Raw genomic sequence first — 21,558 nt, forward strand, 5'->3', positions numbered from 1 at the left:
ATAACAATAATAATAATAATAATTAGCCCATTATCATTCAACAACTTCGCTGAAATGAGCCACGTGTCTCTTGTACAGAAGATCAAGGCCTATTTGTTCTCTCGAATTGTAATCCCAAGTTCTCGTACCAGAGACTCATGAAAGGCCTCGAGTGGTTGTTGTTCCTTGTTGCTTGGTGCTACACTGCTACCAAGGGAATCATCCTCTTCTGATCCGGACTCGCGCAGTGTAAAGATTTAGGATCTCCTGCTAACAAGATATGTTCCAATACCCTACCAACAAATCTGACACCGCACATCAAAAGTGGGACATGTCATATGTGAGATGTGCGGTGTCAGATTCTATTGGTAGGGGGTGTCCACAGAAGCCTGTATCAATAGATTCCCTATTACCGGACGTAACGTTCTCTCTAGTCTCTGAAGTTTGGATTTTGGACTCTAGGCCTACGGGAAGTACAGTTCTATACGGCCTAGGATGTCTTTACTGTGTATCCTATCTTAATCCGGCTGTTTTGTTCTTTTCTAAGTTGTATTGACGATAGTACCCCCCCCCCCGAACGGGGCTCAAAGTCTCCGGCCCGTGGGGCACATTCCCGAAAGATATTCAGAGAAATCATCAGCAGCGCTAGGTTCCTAGCCCATAGAATGGAGTACTGTGAACACGTGGATGCCTTTCGTTCCTCCATGTAAGATATTCAGCACGCCACGCATTACATCTATACAAACTCTTGACACGTAGGATCATTACTCATCGCTGAACGAATTATTTATGCAAAAAATTTGCAGGATGGTGGGATCCGGTTCTTGTTCTCTAGGTTCCAGTCATACGGTCCGTATCATCGGATGACCTCTTTACCAGATTCCAATCAGTGGGTCCCCGTCGTCTCACACAGACACGTAGGCAGAAGGAGTTGTGGGTTAACACGAAAGGTGTCAACCATGTTGTGACGCAACGATTTTTCTATGGGAATAAGAAAAGGAGTCGTTATAGAAGGGTGATCCATGCTTGTAAGCTAAAGCTTAAAACAGAAAAGCCTGGTTTGCCGCAGCAGCAGGTAGCAATTCTCATTTGTTGGTGTTGGTATAATCTCTTCAGTCTCCTCTTAGCACTAAAACTCTAGCGGGAGCCGCATAAACTGTTGTGGGCCCCTGCTGTTTGGCTGATTTTTAAAAGTTTATATTTCCATTAATTCCTGGTTTCTCCTTCCCTTCTCGTCTCTCGCTCTCCCTTTACAATTTGACCTCTCCCTTTTGTTTTTTCTTTCTGTTTGTTGTCTGGGGATTCTGCTTCTTGGAAAGTTAACTGATTTCGTTCTACTTTGGAGTTATCGATACTTTGATAACTTCTGCTTTGCTCTTCTCTGTATCTGGTTATCGTCCCAAGAACCTGTAAGTTGATCAACTTCAATCGACGGCTTTTCTTTTGGTTATTTTCTTTTCTGGGTTGTGCTTATGGATGAATTTAGTTTTCTGGGTCTGTGCTTCCGTTGCTTGTTTTGCTATGTTTGAATAGTGATGAGGTGAGGGTTTCCATGATCATATTATCTTATATGTTGTTCAACTTTGTTTCTTTTCTTTTCTATTTCCTTTTTGTTTTTCTTTTCTCTTTGCCTGTTTCGGGAGGTGGGGTTTGTTGCAGGGGGTTTGCTTCTGTTGTGCTTTAAGTTTCTGATTGTCGTCGTGTTTATTCAACGAGCAGCTTAACAATGACTATCGTTTAAATTCCTTTCCCTAAAACCCTAGTAGTTAGGTTAAGCATCTCAGTTCAAATTACAGTTTGTTATGTTCAACTACAGAAACGATTGTGGGAGGCATGTTGAAATTCAACAGGCATTAGGGTCTTGGAGCTGACTGTTGAGAAATTGATATCGCTTTTGTCGTTTTAGATTTTAATTTGGATAAACTCAGTCCATTTAATAATTGAGAAGAGTTTTCTTTTATTTATTTGGATTGTGAGGTGAAAACGCGTTATAATTTATCTGTTTTGAGTTCGTAAATTTGTTGTCTTAATACCAGTCATTCGTGCCCCCTTGAGGCCTGAGTGCTATTTTCAGTGTCAATGCCTTCTGGTTCTGGTGCAACTCAAGGGGCATTAGGGAGATGTCTTCTATGTTTTCCATTACGACCGGTGACTGCACCACTTAGCCTCAAATAGTTGGGAACTTGGAACTAACTGAATGATGATTCAGCAACAGCAGTCAACTCAAGAAATGAATCATATAAGCTCTTACTTAAAAAGGCATTAAAATTGAGAACTTATGAAGAAAGATTGATAACTGGATATTATTATTTAAAAGTCAGTTTTTATCAATATTATTTAAAAGATTCAATTTTCTAAAAGAAACTTCCCTGTTTCATTTTCTCTTCTTGATGCTTTGTGGTTTTAATATCAGACTACCGATATACTACTTGTGTTCAGATCATTCTCTTTTAGTGAAAAGGAATTTGTTCTTTTTTTTTTTGGATAAAGAAATTATTCTTCAACTCTGTTCTAGTGTCATATGTCTTTTATAATCTTTATTTTGTTTTTTCTTCTGCACCTGTCCTTGATGACCAAGATTGTTTAAAAAGAAACTGAAAATATTTTATTTTTTTGATAATTGAAAGAAATTTATTAATCAGCAATGGTAATAGTACAATGTCCTCAAGGAGAAGTACGAGATGCAACCTCTCCAAGCTAGTTAAGTACAACTTTCCAATATACTAGAACAAGTCACAATGTAGCACAAAAAAGAACCTCCCTAGAAACCCCCTCTTTGGCTAAAGAATCAACCATAGTATTAGCTGACCTACTTACCCATTTTACCTCAACTCTCATATTATTGGTTAACCACTTTACTTTTTTTATGAGATCTTTGTAGCCCCAAATGGTAGCATCTAGGTTTAGAAGCCACCTTGTTACCACCTGAAAGTCCCCTTCAACTGGGAGATGTTCCACCCCAAGCTGGTTCGCAATCTGAATTCCTTCTACAACAGCTAGTATTTCTGCCCTTGTAGAGTCCCCCACTCCCACTAGTCCTGAGTATAAGGAGATGATGTTACTAACCTTATTCCTCAGGACACCCCCTATACCTGAAGGCCTAGGGTTACCTTGGCTGCTCCCATCAAAATTTAACTTGATCACACCTTCTGGAGGCGGATCCCATTCTAACAAACTTCTAGTCTTCTTTGTAGAAGTATTAGCTATTACTAACCAATTCCTCCATAGGTCATCAAAAGAGAAATCAACAAATATATCCAAGGTTTTCAGCCAATGTATTGTTCTTGTTGGAGTACAGTCCTTCACTTCATCCAAGCTCCTTTCCTCCTCTAAGAAGACTAGGAGTCCATAAGGTGGCTGCCTTGATACATTTCCACATTAACTTGCCTCTTCTAGTGTGCCATACAAAAAAAGATGGGTTGAATAACAAACTCAAATCAGATGGCGGAGACCACCTACCTCCAAATAAACTAAGGCTCCAACTCCATAAGGCTGTAGCAAAGGAGCAGGAGATCAACAAATGGAAACTGTCCTCTTTCTGGGCCTTACACAAGGAACACCAGTTTGCGGGAAGACAAAGAAAGGGTCTCTTTTTCTGCAAATTTTCCAAAGTATTGATTTTCCCATAGTAGATTTCCCAGTGAAATACAACAATTTTTGGAGGAATAGGTTGTGCCCAAACTTTTTTAAAGGGGAACACTTGGGAATTGGGGTTGGAATTGAGGGATTTTAGAAAAGAAGAACAAGTAAAGGTACCTTTTGGAAGAAGAGTCCAAACTCTTTGATCAGAAGATGTGGGGTCCAAACAAACTGACTCAAGTAAATGAAGTAGCTTGATGGCACAAATCAACTCACTATCCCTTAATCCCCTACGAAATCCAAAGGCCCAGTTTAAAGACATGGGAATGAATGGGTTCACAAGAAAATTTGCAATTGGCTCATTTTTGTGAAGGGGGAGAGAATAAAGCAAGGGGAATTGATCTTTGAGGGGTTGATTACCCACCCAAACATTCTTCCAAAACCGAATAGCCTTCCAAGGTGTTGTAAGGGTAGCTCGATGAGATATCCCGGCATCCCAACCATTTACTCTGTAGCCATGAATACTTGACACCACCTCATGCCATAATCTCTCTCTCTCTCTCTCTCTCTCTCTCTCTCTCTCCCTCTCTCTCTCTCTCTCTCCCTCTCTCTCGGCCATCTCCATAACTACTTCCCTAGGAGGGCTTCATTCTTCTATACTATGTTCCCTATCCCTAGGCCCCCTTCTTCCTTAGGTTTATTAACTATCTTCCATCTAACCAGATGGTTCTTTTTCACCTCTTCCGGTTCCCACAGATAGTCCCTCATTACCTTCTCCAATTTCTTAGCCTCCCTTGAGGGAATCCTAAAAACCGAAAGGAAGTAGGTTGGAAGGTTGGCAATTGTGGCCCTAATCAAAGTCACCCTATCCCCTATTGTAATGTAATTCTTTTTCCAGGCTACTAAGCATTTATCAAATTTCTCTACAATAGGGGCTCAAAAACTACTTTCTTTAGGGTTAGCTCCTAAGGGGAGACCTAAGTAGGTCAAAGGCCAAGAAGAGGTGTTGCAACCTAAACACTTTGCAATGGATTCCATCTCCCAATCCTCCATATTTACTCCAACCACACAACATTTATCAAAGTTTATCCTCAAGTTGGGGGCAAGCTCAAAGGCTCTTATTATCTTAAGGTTGTCCACCTTGCTTAAATCATTCCCTTCGCAGAAAATAACAATATCATCAGCAAACTAAGGTTAGTTATTGGAATGCCTCTCCTCCCTATTCTCCAACCCTTTATTTGGCCCTCCTCATCTGCTTTGGAGATCAATTTGCTAAGAACATCAACAACAAGTGTAAAGAGGAAAAAGGAGAAAGTGGGTCACCTTGTCTTAAGCCTCTATTGGCTAGAAAGAAGTCCTTAAACCACTCCATTCACCAAGACTGAATAGTGACATGAATTTAAACATCCACTTATCCAATTACACCATTTGTCCCCAAATCCATACCTTCTTAACACCTCCAACAAGAAACTCCAATCCACTAGTCCATAAGCCTTTTCCAAGTCCAATTTGCAAGTAAAACCTTTTCTGCCAGATCTTCTCATCTCTTCCACACTCTCATTTGCAATGAGGATCTAATTTATGAGTTGTCTATCCTGTATAAAGGTTCCTTGTGCTTGGCTAATGAGAGAAGGGAGAACTGCTTTGGTCCTCCTAGAGAGCACTTTTGCCAAAATCTTATAGATGCTAGTCACCAAGCTGATTGGCCGAAAATCTTTGGAGTGTTTGGCATTAGTCGTTTTAGGAACTAGAGCTAGAAAAGTGGCATCGATTCCAGGATTCACAATATGTTTATTCTCAAATTCTCTATTTCTCTAATGGCTCCAGTTAAATCTTCTTTGATTATGTCCCAACAGTCTTGATAAAATGCCATTGTAAACATTTGGACCCGGTGCCTTAGCTCTATCCATAGAAATGATAGCTTGTTTAATTTCCTCTTCCTCGATCTTCTTTCTAACCATCCCCTTTCTTACCATCATCCTTTGGGACTCTTTTGCATCTAAATCCTCAATTTGAGTTAGTAGTCTAGCTTTTGCTTCCTCCACTCTTCCAAATTGATCCCTATTCCATTCTTTTATTTTTCCTCTCAACCTTTTTAATTTTTTTGTGGAATCTAACCCCATTCCATTTCACTCCCCTCATCTCTTCACTCCACCATTCCTTAACCTTAGACAAGAAATCTAGATGTGTTAACCACATATTCTTAAACCTGAATGGTCTAGGTCCATTTCCAAGAGGCTCTTGTCCTACTTCTATGGGGCAATGGTCAGAGGTGACCCTAGGTAAGTCCTTAGCCACCAAGCCTTTCCAATGGCTCTCCCAACCCTCATTAAAAAGAAACCTATCAAGCTTTGAACAAGTTGGGTTTTCTTGGAAGTTGGACCAAGTGAAGATAGCTTATAGTAAAGGAAGCTCTCGTAACTCATAAGAGTTAATGAAGTCATTGAACTTCCTCATACTAGTCATGATGGCTTCCTCATACTAGAAGCCTTTTTCCTTTCCCCTCTTCCACTGAATTCGATATCCCATTCAATGTCCAAAATTAGTCTCTCTACTTCAGACCTCTTTTTCCTACCCTTATCACCCACAACATCCTAGACAGCCCTTTATTTCCTGTTTCCTGCCCCAATCTGTTGGGGCTTGCGTCTGATTTAGGTTTTTCTTGATAGCTCAATCATTTCCTCTTTCTATTTATATTCCTCCAACAGTGTACAAATCTGCTGCCAAATCCGTTCCAGTTCCTCCTGTTTCCTTTCTGTCAAACAATCCCCCTTCTCATTTTGACTTCCAGCACTATCATTCATCACTCCCCTGCTGCCACTTGGTTGGTCTAGTTGAGATTCCAGGATATCTGTTACAGGCACAGAACCCAGATTAGTATCTAAAAACAAATGGACAGGCTTACCTGAAGGTAGTTGTAGTGATTGCAATGGGACCAGATGTTGGGTATCAACTCTTGAAGTCAAGACCAGACCCATTCCTTGTTCTTGACTCAGCTGTGGAGGTAAACTAGGTTCAACCAAGACTTTTTCACCCCCTACAGTCAAAGGTACCTCACTAGTCTTTCCCTCTACGTGAAACCTTAGGTAAGGCGCAAGTTCTGATTTCTGTCTCTCTGGCCCAATGTACTGAATAGGCTGTGCAAATGGAGTAGACTCGTTTATTGGCGGAGATGTAATCTGCTAGACTTCTGCAAGTGTTTCCAACACCATCTGTTTTTTGTGCGGAATTCTTGGAATGGAAGATATCTGTTCGCCACCATTGAGACTCAGATTCCCCAGCTGTTTGTCATTGACAAAATCTTGCGGATCCACTTCCTCCTCTGAAAATAAAAGTTCATTGTTTACGCTTCCCTCTTCCATGATATTTCTTTTTTTTTTGGTTTTTGGAGATCAATACTTCCCAGGCTGATGGTTTCTCCAGATTCTGAATCCGAATCAGAAAATTCTTTGTCATTTGTCGACATGTCCAAAACTAAGTCGTGTAGCTCACTGCACTTCACACACCTCGGATTACGGTGATCCTGTGCAGATCGAGCCAGCTTCTTCGATGGGATCCACTGTAAGGAGCTGGACACCTTTGCAGAGCTGTTCGAGCAAAAGGAGGAGCTCAAGGAAGACGATGGTACACCTTGTTTTCTGTCTACCTGAGGTGCTCCCCCTGTCACGTGCTCCTTTAAGTCCTCACGTGCCAAATTAAGTCCTGGGTCAATTAATTTTGGCCCACTTAACTTAGATTTGGGTCAGCCACCATCAGGTTTCCTGATTCTAACAAGACCCCAGCCTGACCCGATGGTTTACCTCCCCCATTCTGTGGTTCAATTTGTACTACCAACGGGCCCTTCCCCTCACTTAAGCCATTCAAAATATCTTGCTTGGCGCCAGAAGCAACTACCTGATCTAAAGTCCTGTTGTCATACCCTTATCTTGTATCACACGTTTTCTACTTATCTCCTGACCAAAATCTTTTGGGCTGCGTAAAGGTTGTGTTTCCATTTTGGTGAAATTTCCTTTTCTCTTCTTTTTAACCAACTCCAATCTGCCACATAGCTCCATTTCCTCCACCTTTTCATCTTCCTCCTGCCTGGCTTCCCTCCAAAGGGTAGCTTCAATGGAAGACACTAACCAGACTGGTGAAAACAATCCATCCACAGCTATGTCACCTTCCTTGGTATATCTTCTGGTTTTACTCCACCCAGTAGAATGGCTGCACTTCGCAGGTCACCCCAAAATACACCATCAAGGCGAGCTCCACACAACAAAGCAATTGAGTTTGCTGTCTCTTGATTTCAGAGATGGAAAGGCAAACCAATCACTCAAACAGTAACATTATCTTCCACTGAAAATACTTTTGAATTGGAAGATGAAGACCACTTAAAGACTGAGAAGGTCCCCAGAGCATTTTGGGTACATAAGGCTTTAACATTTACCTGGTTTTCAAGAGGGTTCAGAACTGCCTTAGCAAGATCAAACGGAGTTAAAATAAAGGTACTCCTTAGCCCCAGTTTGAACTTCAGCAGTTCTCCACCAGTCTGTCACCAACTCTGGCCTCAATTACTAGCATTCTTCCCCATTTTCCTGTTGTCCCATCTGCTACCAAGGAAGGATTCCTACTATTGTTTGCCATGGCCAAGAATTTCTTTTTTGGTTCCTCTTCCTTACACAGGATCTGGCTGCTAACTACTGGTCTTTGTTCACTTTCATCAATTTCCATCAACTCTTTTTTCTCCAGCTTCCTTCTATTTAGGAAATTTGTTAGTATACCACCTATCCCTATCCATCCTCGACCATTCTTCCCTTGAGGGAAACAAACCATTTACTTGAGAGAAATATTCAGTAAGAGATATGACTGCACCTTTTGCATCCTCTTGTTCTCCATCACAAACCTCCTACCTGTCTCTGAGAAATTTTCTTTCCATTTTATCTGCTTCCCTTTATCTGCTGCATCAGAAACAAACTCTTTCACCCAGTCAATCATCTCTGAGCCTTCCACAAGAACCGTGGCCATCTTCTGTTCTCTTATTTTCAGACTCAGTCTTCCTTTGATCCATATTTCTTCAAAGAGAAGATCTTTAGCCTCTACCCTCAGGGAAGAGCTCCATTTTGCTTTCTCCATGAAGTCTCTACCCTCACGAAGCCTCTCTTCATTCTCCACGAAGCCTCCATTTTTTGTTTAGATCATAAACTGAAAATATTTTAGTAAATTAACTTACAGAAAATTTATTTAATCTGTGGTTTTACATGTCACTTATCCTTTCTGTGAACTTTCTAACCATTTCATCCTGTGTCATACATTATTTTTTATCCAGAATTCTCTTGATTAAATAAAAAGTCCCAAATTGGCATATCAAATAAACTAATGAAAGTAAGGTGAGAGATAAGCTATTGTTGATTCTAAGTGGATAGAAAACATGAAAGAAAGGATATCCTATGAAGATGGAACAAATGAGAGAGTGGCAGGGCAAGCTACAGAAGAATATTTGATGAAAAGAAAACTACATTTAGGTAGAGTCTCTACAGTACAACCCACACAACCTCTAAGCCAATATCTACACATGGTTGTCATGGTTTTTTTTTCTTCTTTTAATCAACAAGGGCAGGATGCTATATGATGGAAGATCAAGATATAAAAGAAAGGATACCTTATGAGGATGCAACAGGATGGGAAGGTGGCAAGGAAAAGCTAAACAAGAATATATGATGAAGAGAAAACTACATTTGGCTAGAGTATCTTCAGTACAACCTACACAATTGTAAGCTGCCCCCCGCCCCTTCCCCACGCATGTTGTAAGTCAACATGATGCTTCATGAGTTGGCTTTTTTCCTTTAGAAACATTTTTAGGTGGAAAATAGGATTACAAGTATGATACCCTGGATATGTCCGCATGGGTCACTGCTGTATCAAATTAGACACTTAGATAATTAGTGAATTTAATATCTAACATCTTCTGCAGCCATGTCCTGTTGTATCTGGGTAACATAGATTTAAAACAACCTTATGATCCATGGTGGGACTAGGACCCATATTCCCTGTCTATAGATCACAGGCTTGTCCATTGGCCTAAGCCCTCATCTTTGTTTCCCAAGCATGTCCAAATTGTTTAAGAGAGCAAAGCAAGGTGTCATAAGCCCTGTATGTACAGGGGCCTAAAAGTCATTAAAAGACGATATGTAATAATGTAATTGCTCATAATTTAACAATGGATATGGCATTAAACAGAATAGAATGGAAAAATAGGCTTCATGTTGAGTAGCGGATCCAATGTAGTTGGTATAAGGGTTAGATGATGTAATAATTAAATGGAGGGGGGTGCAAATAAAGAAATGGCTTATGGAGAGAGCACTTCATGACATTTAGGAAATGGTTTACTGTTTATCAAACCAATCATGCCAAAATGCAATATGGATTTCATGAACTTTACATATATCTATATGTATGTATGTATGTATGTGAGCACTTGTCCACCTTAACTTTGATTTCATGTTTCTGTGAAGACAGCTAGAATATTTCCACCCTTTATGCATGAACATAAATGTAATAACATATTGTGAGTTGTGGTCGGGTGTTGGTTCATGTTGATGGAGAAGCAAGTTTGAGGTTATTTGTGTCAGGTCAGGAGGATGTTGAAGTGGATGAAGGGTGCTACAGGCAAGTCTGGTTGGCAGGTCATAGGAACTGAGTTTGAGGTTGAGAAGGTTGAATCTAGGGCATTGTTTGAGTGGGGAAAGATGAGAGTATTGGGAGTTAGGAAGTAAAATGGAGGTCTGTTTTTATTCATGTTCCATAACAGAGTGTGCAGAGTGGGTCTTGGAGTGAGAGAAAACTAAAGACAGGGAGTGTGATCTTAGGCCAAATTGGAGGTTTTTGGCAGCAGGCGCAATCAATGAAGTTAGGAATGTTTTGTGGTTAGGGGTGGTGGGTATCCCTCTCAATGCCTCGAGTCTTGAAGTTCGATGATAAAAATAGGACTTGGGAGAAGATGGACATGGCTAGAATACTGATAGAAGTCTTGTGGTAATTTCCTGAAGGTGATTGGATTGGAGGGAAAGGTGGAAATTGAGGGGAAGAAATTAAGGTGGCGAGGATTTGTGAGGGATACGTAGAATACAAGAATGCAGGGGGAAGTAAATTGAAGAATTGGGTGGGAGGCTTTTGAGAGAAGAAGGCGAACAGATGATTTTGGGTTTTAGGGAGGAAAGACATTTGAGTGGGGACCACCTTATTAAGGAAAAGAAAAGAGATGCTTCAATTTTGGAGGTGAACCTGACTGTTGCTCATCCTTCAACATCTTAGTGTAGTAGTGATGCTGCAGTTAGGCCTGGTGTTGGCATCACAAGTAGGGCGGAAGTAAGAGTGGAGAAGGTGGCGTTTGTTGCAAAGAAAGGAACTCATGATATGGCTGATTGTTGAGGTGCTCATCAGAGATGTCCAGGAGTCAACTAGTTCAAATCCAGTTTCAATTTTGTCCTCTGATTACTTCTCTCTGAGTCGTGTTGGTGCCATTGTGGGGTCTGGAGTTGTTAGCTTAAGTGTGGCGGAAGTCATTTTTGAGGCAGACTTGAGTGTAGTTGTGGGGGTTGTTACAGATGTGGTGTCAAGTGATTCCTTTGACTGTGGTCATGAAGGGGTTCCCATAGTTGAGGTGAGCTCTAATCATGTAAACTCAGAATCTGGGGTGGGGGATTCTTTTCAGGAAGCCAAGGGTAAGGATAAGTCTGAATTGTTTTTTGAAGTGGTAGTTGGGAGGATTGGTTTTGAACTTGGTTAGAGGAGGTATGAGGCTATGACAGTTGCTTTTGCTGAAGACGGCACCCTTGAAGAAGTCTAGAAGCTCGAATAAGTTGCATCTTGTCAATGTAACAAAGGTTTTTTCATGTCTTAAAGATGGTCTTGTTGGAGTGGGTCCTAGCAACAAGTATAAGAGGTTATACAAAACAAAAGGGTTAAATGCTGTATATAGGATTCAACCGGTTGTTGGTAAGGAGATTTAGGACGATAGACAGAATTTAAGCAATGATTTTAACAAAGAGTTGGACTTTAGGATTCAAGTGAATGAAGTGGTGGAATCAGGGGAGATAAGGTTTAGTTTGGTTGGAGAGGAGGAGGCTGAAGGCACAAGGATGAAAATAAAGGCAGTGACTGCAAACCTTGACAATTTGAATTTAGAAGACAAAAGAGTGGATTTGGAAAAAATTGTCAATAAGGAGGTTCAAATCAGCAAATTGTTGGGTTTGTCCTTAGGTGGCAAGGAGATCACTAGAAGAGTTTTTTGGAATGGGAAAAAAAGAAAAGCACAGTGATCCTGTTCATGCTAACAGTAGCCACGTTGACGAGTTGGAGGATGTGGATGAGTGATTTTTAAAATTGGGTTGCAAATTGGTGGGGGGAGATTGGTTCTTTATTTGTAATGGGGGTCAGAGAGTGGTAATATATGGATTTGTTGTATATGGGCGGGTTTGTTTAAATGAGTTGGGTGGTTTGTTGTCTGATTTCCCTGTTGTATGACTTTGGTCGTATTCTCTCTTTTATTTTAATGAATTTTTATTTTACTATCCAAAAAAATAGACTTTGAATAATCTTGAGTGCTACCTTTTGAATTTGTTTTACCCATAATTTTAGTTGTTACCATGGATGATTGTAAAGGAATTATGAAGAATGGCAGCCTCCTAGTAATAATAGGGTGAAATTGAACTTTGATGGGAGCTCACAAGGCAACCTAGGCCCATCAGGAGTTGGGGGAGTAATCGGGGATGACAATGATTTGATTTTGGCTATTTTCTCCTGTCCAATTGGCTTGGCTGAACAGTATGGTCTAGGAGTATCAAGTATGGCCTCACAGGCATGCCTTAAGGGAGATTGAATGTATTGCTAAGGATATTGTGGCAATCTTTAGATGGATTAACAGATCAGCTAATGGATTGGCTGGTTCCTTTGCTAAGCAAGGGGTCTCAAGGGATCAAGTGTTTTGGGTTGTGGTTTAATGCTTTAGCTTTTTTCTGGGTTGTTCTAGCCTGACTTGTATGTTGTATTTCTGCTCATTATTTAATGAAACCTTTCCTTAATTCTGCTAATAGCCTCGCTGATGCATTAGCTACACATTGGACTGCAAAAGATGTTTTGGCATGGGGGACACCACACAGGATAAGGGATTGAATTGTAACACAATGTGTTAATGTTAATAGTGTAAGATTTTCTTGGAGTAGCTCTAGGCTGAGTTGTATCCTGTTTTATTGGTCCTCTGTTTCCATTTTTTTGGCAATGAGGTTACATTTTTTTTGTCATTAGTCAAATCACCAACAGTTGTTGATCCCCCTCAAAAAAAAAAAAAGAAAAGAAAAACGACAGCAGTGGATGGTCAAGTTGTTTCTTATGTATGCTGATGTACTCAAATATATGTTTAAGATGTCCCATCAATGTCCTTAAGTAGCTTAACCTTTCCTTGTAAGATGAATATTTTCTCATCTACTGAATATAACTATAGGATCCTTTAGCATGACTCAAGAGCAAAGGGTCCTAACACTTCTGTAGATTATACCTATCATTTAGATGTTTAGAGTTCATCTATGAGCTATTATAACCAGATCCAAGAGTCCTACTTAGTGCACACCAGGGTTTCTAGCCGTAATAGTTATGCTTTATGAACAATTATACCCCTTAGATTTGTTGCAGTGAATGAATTTATTCTGTGCTTGGGCGTCTTCTATTACTAATGGGGGTATTAAATGGAGTATGTCCAAAGTTTTTTTAGAGGATTTCCATCTTGCTTATTTTTAGATCTTGCATGGTCCTTTTTATTAACTGACTGATAGAGAATTTGTTTGACAGGCATCTATCTTGGTTATTTCACATCTTATTTCTTCATCTCTTGACTAGATAGTACAGGTAAATGAATGGATCCCCATTTTATGCAATTGACTGAACTTCTGAAATCTGAATGTCTCTAGGTAAGGTGTATTGCCAGCTTGGAGTGAGCACTCTCCCTTCTCATCACCCAAAGAAAGTGGGTAAAGTTCAAAGCCTGCCTATTTCACAGGTGTATTATGTTCAATATGGATTTGAATTGTAAAGGAATAACCTGGGTTGGGAACATATACCAGAGGGTTGAAGCTATATGCATGGAGGTCGAAGGTATTATAACTCAGGTATATTTGCTTTTTTTTCCCTCTTTCCTTCCTTGCATTCCTGCTTCCATGTATGTGGTCAAATGGCTTTTCTTTTATGAGTTTATCCATGTTCTTTGACGTGAGTTTTTTTTTTCTTTAATTCAATAAATGCAGTAACTCATGCTTTGTATGTCTTTGTGGGTGTGTTATGTGTGTACACATGTCATAATATGGACTATTGAATTGGTAGGTTTGACTTGGTTGGATTCCTTTTCTGGGCAGGAAGCATTACAATTTGTGGAAGATCAGGTCGAATCTGTTGGAGTAAGTGTTAAAAAATTTTGTGCAGAAGTAATGCAAGATTTACACCCTCCATCAACTGAAGATCCTGTGAAAGGTGGAAATGACTTAGATATGAAACAAAATGCTGATGATGAGATCCATAGCAAGTCAAAAGAAGATAGTTTGAAGGACCCTATAAGGGAGAAACAATCTGTGCTCAAGGAGTTGATGACCCTTAAGAAGTTAGATGATGTTAGTTTAGAAGATCCCAAAATGGAGAGGCAATCTGCCCCTAAGGAGGAGTCGGTGGTAGTTGCTCTTGAGGGGAAAGGTTTGAGTCATACATCATTGTTTGATGGAAACTGTGATGTAAATCCTTTGCCCCCTCAATCCTCTGTGGATCCCATCAAAAGAGCAGATGCTGGTTGGTCGTTTGAACAGGGTAATAATGATGACGTTGCCATGTGCAAGAAGTCAAGCATTGGTATCATTGAAAATCCTGTAAAGGAGTCACAGTCCGAGGTGATTGCTTCCTTAGGAGATCTGAGTGGAATGTCGCTATTTAGTAGAGTTGCCAATGAAAACCACGAGAAGGCATGTGGTATGCTCACCGAACCATCTTCAGTTGAAATTGCACGACATAATTCTGCCTCAAAAGCAATTCATATTGATTCTTCAGATGTGACTTGGCATTGTCCTGATATTTCAAATGCTCCATCTTCTGATTTGAGTTTTCCAGTTATCTCCTGTCAGAAGGACTTGGCAGACATTGTACCAATCCCTTCCAGAAGGATTCTACTTGTGGAATCAAATGGTGATTATTTCCATGTTTACCTATGGTGATTCTTTCCATGTTTACTTTTGTGTATATGCATATCTGTGTGTTACCTTCATTGGCAAATAGTGTTTTAGTTTCGTAGAATGCAGTAAATTATTTTTGATGGGATCTTCTGGGGATGGGCATGAATACTGTAATGATTGTAATGCAAAGGCTTTGAAATTAAAATGCATGCCAAAGAAATAGATACTTTTCAGCTTTTCCCTCTTGTTGTGCGTGTCCCTTTGTCTTAATTATTCTAACCAGTGGAGTTAACGTGGTTTAATATTAATCCATTGCCTTCTTGTAAGACATAATATATCTTCAATGTTAAATCACATATTGACTGATGCCGGGGACTGATACAGGGAATTCGGGTGGCCAAAGTGTGGATGTGGCAGAGGAAAATTCTGTTACTGACCCAGGCACAGAGATGGACACAGCATTTGATAATAGAAGGCTTGACGAAAGTTGTGTAGTGGTGGATAGCAATGAAATTTGCTTTGTTTCTCCGAGAGCCAGCAAGCACAGATCATACAAGGTTCTCTCTCTCTCTCTCTCTCTCTCTCTCTCTAGCACATACAATTATTAACTGCAAATGTTGTTTACCAGAAAAAAATCTGTGATGCCTTTGCTTCAAAGATGAGGTCAGGGAAGAAGAAGGAATATGAGCAGCTGGCTATCTGTTACGAAGACCATACACCAACCAACCAACAAAGAGCAGAATGTTCTACACTATCCAATCTCACCAGGGACTTGGATTTAAAAACTTTGCCATCCACCGATTTATGTGATTCTGAGTGGGAACTTCTGTAGATAATGAGAAGTACTATGTGAATAACGATGCAACACTACTGGTTCTCTGACCTGGTCAAGGTGGGGATGTTGCTATTTCTACATCAATAATTGCGGCTATGGTGCTGTCTTTAAATATAAATATATAAAACTCAAAATGAGGTAGGCAGAGGAGTGAAAACTCATTGGTGATGGATTAGAAAAGGTCTTCCATGAAATGATTACCTGTCCTTTGAGGTAACCACCTTATGAAATACTCATTCAGAACGCACGATGTTGTATTTATGTTTCACTTTTTTCTGATTATGAAAGTTGATCATGAGCTTTATCCTCAAGTGATACTTGCACTTGTTGTCCTAAGCATTTTCTGCTGGTGGTATTCTTGTTGTTGGGTGAAATTCCGTTTACTTTTCTCTTTCTTGGGGGATTAAGTTGCTGAAATCTTCCTTGTTTTCTTGTCATCTTGGGCGATTGACCAAATGTTTACAATGCCACATGGCTGTTTGACCTCATTGATCAAGGTCTTGACGGTTCAGAGGCTGATCCTCCATCTGGTTGTATTGCTGGAGCTTATTTCAAATCTTGATCTCCGTTGTGGTTAACACTTAACAGTTAGACCCATTAAACATTTTTCCCTCCATTTGGGTTTTCAGGTACTGATTCAGAAATTGCATTTCCAAGTAGTTTTTGAAAGGAAAAAGTGAGAATTATTATTGTCGTCGTTCTTGTACGTTATGTCGATTATATAATCTGAATGATTATTGCCCCGCAGGTTTCTAGTTTTTATCTTCATGTGGGATTAATTTTTCTTTGGTAATTACATGTGGGATGGATTAAATTCTGGCATTTTTCATCTCTGATTAACGGAACACATGATCTTGATCTATGGGTTTTGCCAACACGAACCATTGTCCTGTGTGAAGGTAGCAAAGTTTTTTAATTTCTTCAAAATTCTTGTCATCAGTGTTGTTATTTGAACCTAGCTGAGCAGATTATGTCCTCCTGTTCTGTTCTCTTTAGGCCATGACTATAGATTCGAGATAGACATTTACTAACCTTACCGGCGGCTTACCCTAAGTTCCTATCTGATTCAATTCCATGGAAAAACGGTCAAATTGTACAGAAACAAGGTTTATGTTTGTTATGGTCTTTGAGAAGGTTTAGATCTTGGAGGGTGCCTTCTAAATTGGATTTTTTTTTCTCATTCACTAATGCCTGGAAAAGCAACAAGCTAAGAAAGCTGTGTTGTCTACAAATGAAAGAAAAGCAGGAGAGTTTTGGTGTAGGCTTTCCGGTTTAATCCATTAATGGGTTGGTAAACAATCATGCTTTAGAGTTTAAGAGACAGCTTTTATGATATCCCCCCTCAAATAAGATTAAAAATTAGCAAAAATGAGCACTGAATCAGAAGAGAACTACAAAATATCCCTAGAGGTTTCTAGGATGGTGAAGGCATACAAGAGCATGTTCCATGTATCGGGTAATCCAGGGAGGCACCAGTGGCTACAGTCAGCGTAGAGCTGGGGTTTCATTCTCTGCTCCTCTGTCAATAACACTCCTTGCTTGGCTGTGTAAACTGTTGGATGTGCGTCTCTACGGTATTGTGATAGCCTCGTGATATTCAAGTACTTGACTGGTGTTCTCATCTCTCTAATCGTTTTCTCCACAATCGCTACCACTTGCCTTGGAAAAGATGTCGTATAGGATTCATCCATGATCGGTTGCGTTTGGTTGTAACACCATTGCCGTCTGGAACAATTCCATTTGAATTCAGAAAGAGTTAATTGTGATTGCATTTGCGTTATATATCTATTCACCGACCGAGTCTGAATCGGATTCGACTATCAGGCCTCTTCTTGAGCTCGGGCCCAGCCTGAAGTCCAACCAGAAGTTTGGGAAAAAGATTTTTCTTTTTTTCTCAAAATCCAAAAATAATGAAAGATCTCACCATGATTTGAAAAAAGAGAAGAGGAAAAAAAAATATTGTATATATATTTTTTGAAATATAATATACTATCAAGTTGGGTTCATACTTTTTCGAGAAAGCCTAAGCACTACCCAAAAAAAGTCAGACCTGGTGTTTTGGGCCTGAGCCCAAGCCCGTGAGTCTAAATTCATATCCGAGCCTGACTTACAATGGACTGGGTTGAGCTGGCCTGTCAGGCTACTCAGCCCATGAACAGGTCTAATAATAACTGGTAGAGTGGTAGGTGGGAGCCATTGATACATTTAGGGTCCGTTTGGTTCACAGTCAGAATTGGAATGTTTCCATAGTCTGGTTCAAACAGGAATTGGAATGTGAATTTGAATAAACTGGAATAGGATTCCATTCCCAATGGGGGGAGGGAATGACCATTCCCTCAAATGGGGGAATGCCATTCTATCAAGAATGGGAATGAAATTCTGGTTCCATCCAATCAAACAGTTGGAATTGGAGTGGTCCATTCTGATTCCAATTCCAAAACCCTATTCCTGTAAACCAAATGGGCCTTTACTGATTTACATACCCCTTGTGTTCTGGTGAGATACTCCTGAAGAAAACTGTAGTCTTGGTAGGATCAACGTTGTCTTCGATCCATTGGCTCCATGTTTTCAAGGCTGTCTCAAATTTGATTTCTACATCCAGGTCCTTCAACATTTTCTTCTTGTACTCGACGAAATCCCACCTGTAATTGGTGAATCTTACTTCATAAAATTTTGGTAAATGAAGCCCTAAGAACCTCTGAAATGGTCCAGATGGGACACTTACGCTTGAAGCTTGCCACCATGCACCCACCAGTGGCCTGTGTTGAATACCATGATGTCAGCTCCTCGCCAGCTCTGGGCAGAGGCTGAAATTGTGTGGAGCTTGAGAATTCTCTTCCTCGATCGGGTTTGGTCCAGTTGCACTAGAAATGGACTCCAGTAGAACTCCAAAGTACAGTCATAGTCCTATATACAGCAGTGACAACACTATAAAGGTTTTCATATAACTTTTGAAGAAAACAAATGAGAGAGAGATGTCAATAGGTTGGGTACTCGGCTTTAAGAGTTTAGCTGTTACTATCATAATTATATAGCTAAAAAATAATTGGGTTAGAGGCGATCATCCCAATTAATAATTGGTTCGGTTTTGGATCTATGTCAAAGAACCGATTGATCATGGGAACAGTGCTGGCACACCCCCCAATCGGACCCGAACCAGAACCATTGAGGGAAAGAGAGGGCCAACAGTCTAAGAAACCTTTTTGGAGATTACATGTCAGCCTATTCAGTCCCTTGTTTCTCCTTAGGGGTGTCAATGGAGCGGTTTTGAGTTAGATTAGATCCGTCCATATCAAAATCAATTTGAACAGATTAGACATCAAGACATTGGACATACCGATTGAGACATTGAATTGGACCAATCCAGACTAATGGTCCAAAATATTTATTGGATTGGATTGGTCCTGATCCATTAGTAATGGATTTATAGTGGATGGGGTTGGATTGAACTAATATCCGGCCCATTGGTAGAAGTTAAGAGTATGGGTGTCAATGGACCAGGTTCGGGTTTGAGTTGGACTACCCAATTTGAACAAATTGGGCTGTCCAATAAGACAAAATGAATTGGACCATCAGTCCAAATTGATCCAAAGCATTTATTGGATTGGATTGGACCTGATCCATTGTAATGGATTTACATTGGACTGGTTCTGATTGGACCAAATCCGGTCCAATTGACACCCCTGTTATTGTCTTTTTGATCAAAAGAAAATTGAGTACAATTTCTCTTACCCCACACCCATGGTCATGCTCAAAGATGTTCCAAACAACCCAGGCTGTTGGGCTCCCAAGAGCCAAAGTTTTTTCCCACTGAAAGCGTATATATAGAATGTAGGTACAAAACATATGAAACAACGTACACCACGTATAAATGGATTTACATTGGACTGGTTCTGATTGGACCAAATCCGGTCCAATTGACACCCCTGTTATTGTCTTTTTGATCAAAAGAAAATTGAGTACAATTTCTCTTACCCCACACCCATGGTCATGCTCAAAGATGTTCCAAACAACCCAGGCTGTTAGGCTCCCAACAGCCAAAGTTTTTTCCCACTGAAAGCGTATATATAGAATGTAGGTACAAAACATATGAAACAACGTACACCACGTATAAATGTATAATTGATACTTGTCACAGACTGAATGTAAGTGAATGATAAGTGCAGTGCAATAAGCAAGGAAAGATAAGGGCCCAGAAATCCCTTCACCCAATTTGCATGAGAAACCACCTCTTCAACTTCAAAATTCTGCAAAAACAAACATAAAGTTTTGGATGATGTACGTACTAACCTCCTTGTCCTAGGACCCAAATTTTACAGGTAACCCATTCAGCATGCCTCAACACAAGCGGTTCTCGTTTGCCATTTGGCTATTATTTTGCCACATCAGATAACAGGTGGATCGTCCGCAAGTGACCCAATTATGACTCGAGCGAGGCATGAACCGTCAAACCTGAGTTCACCCACGCTTCCATACTTGTTGAGATGGATGAATACTTGAAAAGACTACTGGTTTTAATTTCCATTTGGTGCATTGTATCACTCCTCCGAAGTTTGCAAAAAAACATGTTTCTATGCATGGTTTTAATTGCCAACTCACTAACCCAGAGTCTCAGGCTTTGTTTTGTGTGAGTTTATCAATTACTATGCATGATTTTGATTAATAGCCTTTAATTAATTTTTCATGGAACCCAGAAATAGTCGATTGATATCCCTAACAGTGACAAACACAGAGAAACAATCTAATCTAATTTAGACAAAAATTAAACGAAGATGAAACAAAGAGAAGAGGAGAAGGAAGACACAAAGATTCATATGCAACAACTGGTCTTACCATGGCTTTGAAGACCTTATAGACTCCACTTCGAACATTTACTTGGGCTCGTGATGAAGGGATAACAGAATACAGCAGGCAAGCAAGAGACTCCCACTGGTTTCTATTGAGCGAGTCTCCAACTATGATCACCCTCTTCCCTCTTAATCTCTCCAGCATCTCCTTTCCATTGAACCTAACAGCATCTTACATTTTACAGTATTAACTTCCTTTCCAATCCTCGCTGAAAACTCAAAGTTGAAGCTATTACAGAACAGAACTCTTGAAGTTGGATTCACGTTATTTGCTTACCTGGGAATGTTGCAGTTCTTAGCCTCCCACCTCCACTTCTCGTACTCAAAATCCGGCCGCCCGTTCCTTCGGCAGCTCACCTGGTCGTTCAGGAATGGGCACTGAGTTGCTTCATAAAGTGGTTCTCCGTCTGGGACGTAAACCCAGTGGCCGTCGAACATGTCGCAGTGCTTCTGCTCGGTACGATGACTTCGATTCGTATGTTGGGCATTCTCATCGATTCCGATGTTGGGCATCAAGAACTCCTCGCCGGTATTGTGGGTTTCATTGCGAAAAACCTTGGACGACGCTGAAACTTCTGTTGCTGCTGTGGTTGTTACTTGTGATGAAGTCTCTATGCCTCCAAGAGCTGCAAATATAGGGAGAGTAGTGTGTTTGTGAGTGTAAAACCAGGCGAGAATAAAACAGCCCAGGAAGCTTAAGGAAAAGCAGAGCTTCCATTGTTCTTTAATGGGGGCTGGGGTGGTGGTTGTCTTCATGGGTCCTTGCCCTGGTAATAACCTATGTCTATCAACACCACTGTTGAATGTTGATAGCCCAAAACTTTTGTAGGGATGCCGGAGACACGGGTGAGGGTTTGTTAGTTTTGTGGTTCGTTAGAGGTGGGTTTTAATGAGTGTGAGACTCTGAGGGGCCGTTTGAAAACAGCTGAAGTGAGTCCAGTTGGGATAGGCACGCACGGCTGGGTATATGCGTTTTTCATAAATACCCCACGGTGTGAGGACGAAATCCGGATTCTTATAATTATCAAAGCGTTTTTCGTGCTCAGAAGTGTGTATGTATCCGGTATCCGCCGGAGTGGCTGAACCTAATGAATTCTTAATTTAGAGGTTGGGAGCTCTGGACTGAATTCTT

The 21,558-nt window shown here is 40.4% G+C and overlaps 2 protein-coding genes across 7 annotated transcripts; one reads left to right on the plus strand and one right to left on the minus strand.

Annotated features, from left to right (window-relative positions):
• The first annotated feature begins 1,014 nt into the window (after positions 1-1,014).
• LOC104612134 (uncharacterized) lies at positions 1,015-15,890 on the plus strand. 6 transcript variants are annotated; one of them, XM_010279455.3, is made up of 6 exons: positions 1,015-1,388; positions 13,503-13,700; positions 13,944-14,544; positions 14,683-14,757; positions 15,129-15,301; positions 15,373-15,890. In XM_010279455.3, the coding sequence occupies exons 2-6, from the start codon at positions 13,599-13,601 to the stop codon at positions 15,574-15,576; spliced, it is 1,155 nt and encodes a 384-aa protein (XP_010277757.1). In that variant the 5' UTR covers positions 1,015-1,388; positions 13,503-13,598; the 3' UTR covers positions 15,577-15,890. The 6 variants fall into 6 exon arrangements, with proteins under 6 accessions (XP_010277757.1, XP_010277752.1, XP_010277756.1 ...); XM_088894986.1 differs by having other exon boundaries at positions 1,368-1,519; XM_010279450.3 differs by having other exon boundaries at positions 1,017-1,388; positions 13,944-14,757.
• Positions 15,891-16,844: 954 nt separating this feature from the next.
• Positions 16,845-21,304, minus strand: LOC104612133 (protein trichome birefringence-like 36). The gene is made up of 5 exons (XM_010279449.3): positions 20,704-21,304; positions 20,413-20,587; positions 18,305-18,486; positions 18,063-18,221; positions 16,845-17,304 (listed from the first exon to the last, which is right to left on the minus strand). The coding sequence occupies exons 1-5, from the start codon at positions 21,180-21,182 to the stop codon at positions 16,971-16,973; spliced, it is 1,329 nt and encodes a 442-aa protein (XP_010277751.1). The 5' UTR covers positions 21,183-21,304; the 3' UTR covers positions 16,845-16,970.
• Between the last annotated feature and the right edge of the window lie 254 nt (positions 21,305-21,558).

The sequence above is a fragment of the Nelumbo nucifera genome, chromosome 1, assembly GCF_055504915.1.
Source record: "Nelumbo nucifera cultivar China Antique chromosome 1, China Antique-T2T, whole genome shotgun sequence".
NCBI classification, from domain to species: Eukaryota; Viridiplantae; Streptophyta; class Magnoliopsida; order Proteales; family Nelumbonaceae; genus Nelumbo; species Nelumbo nucifera.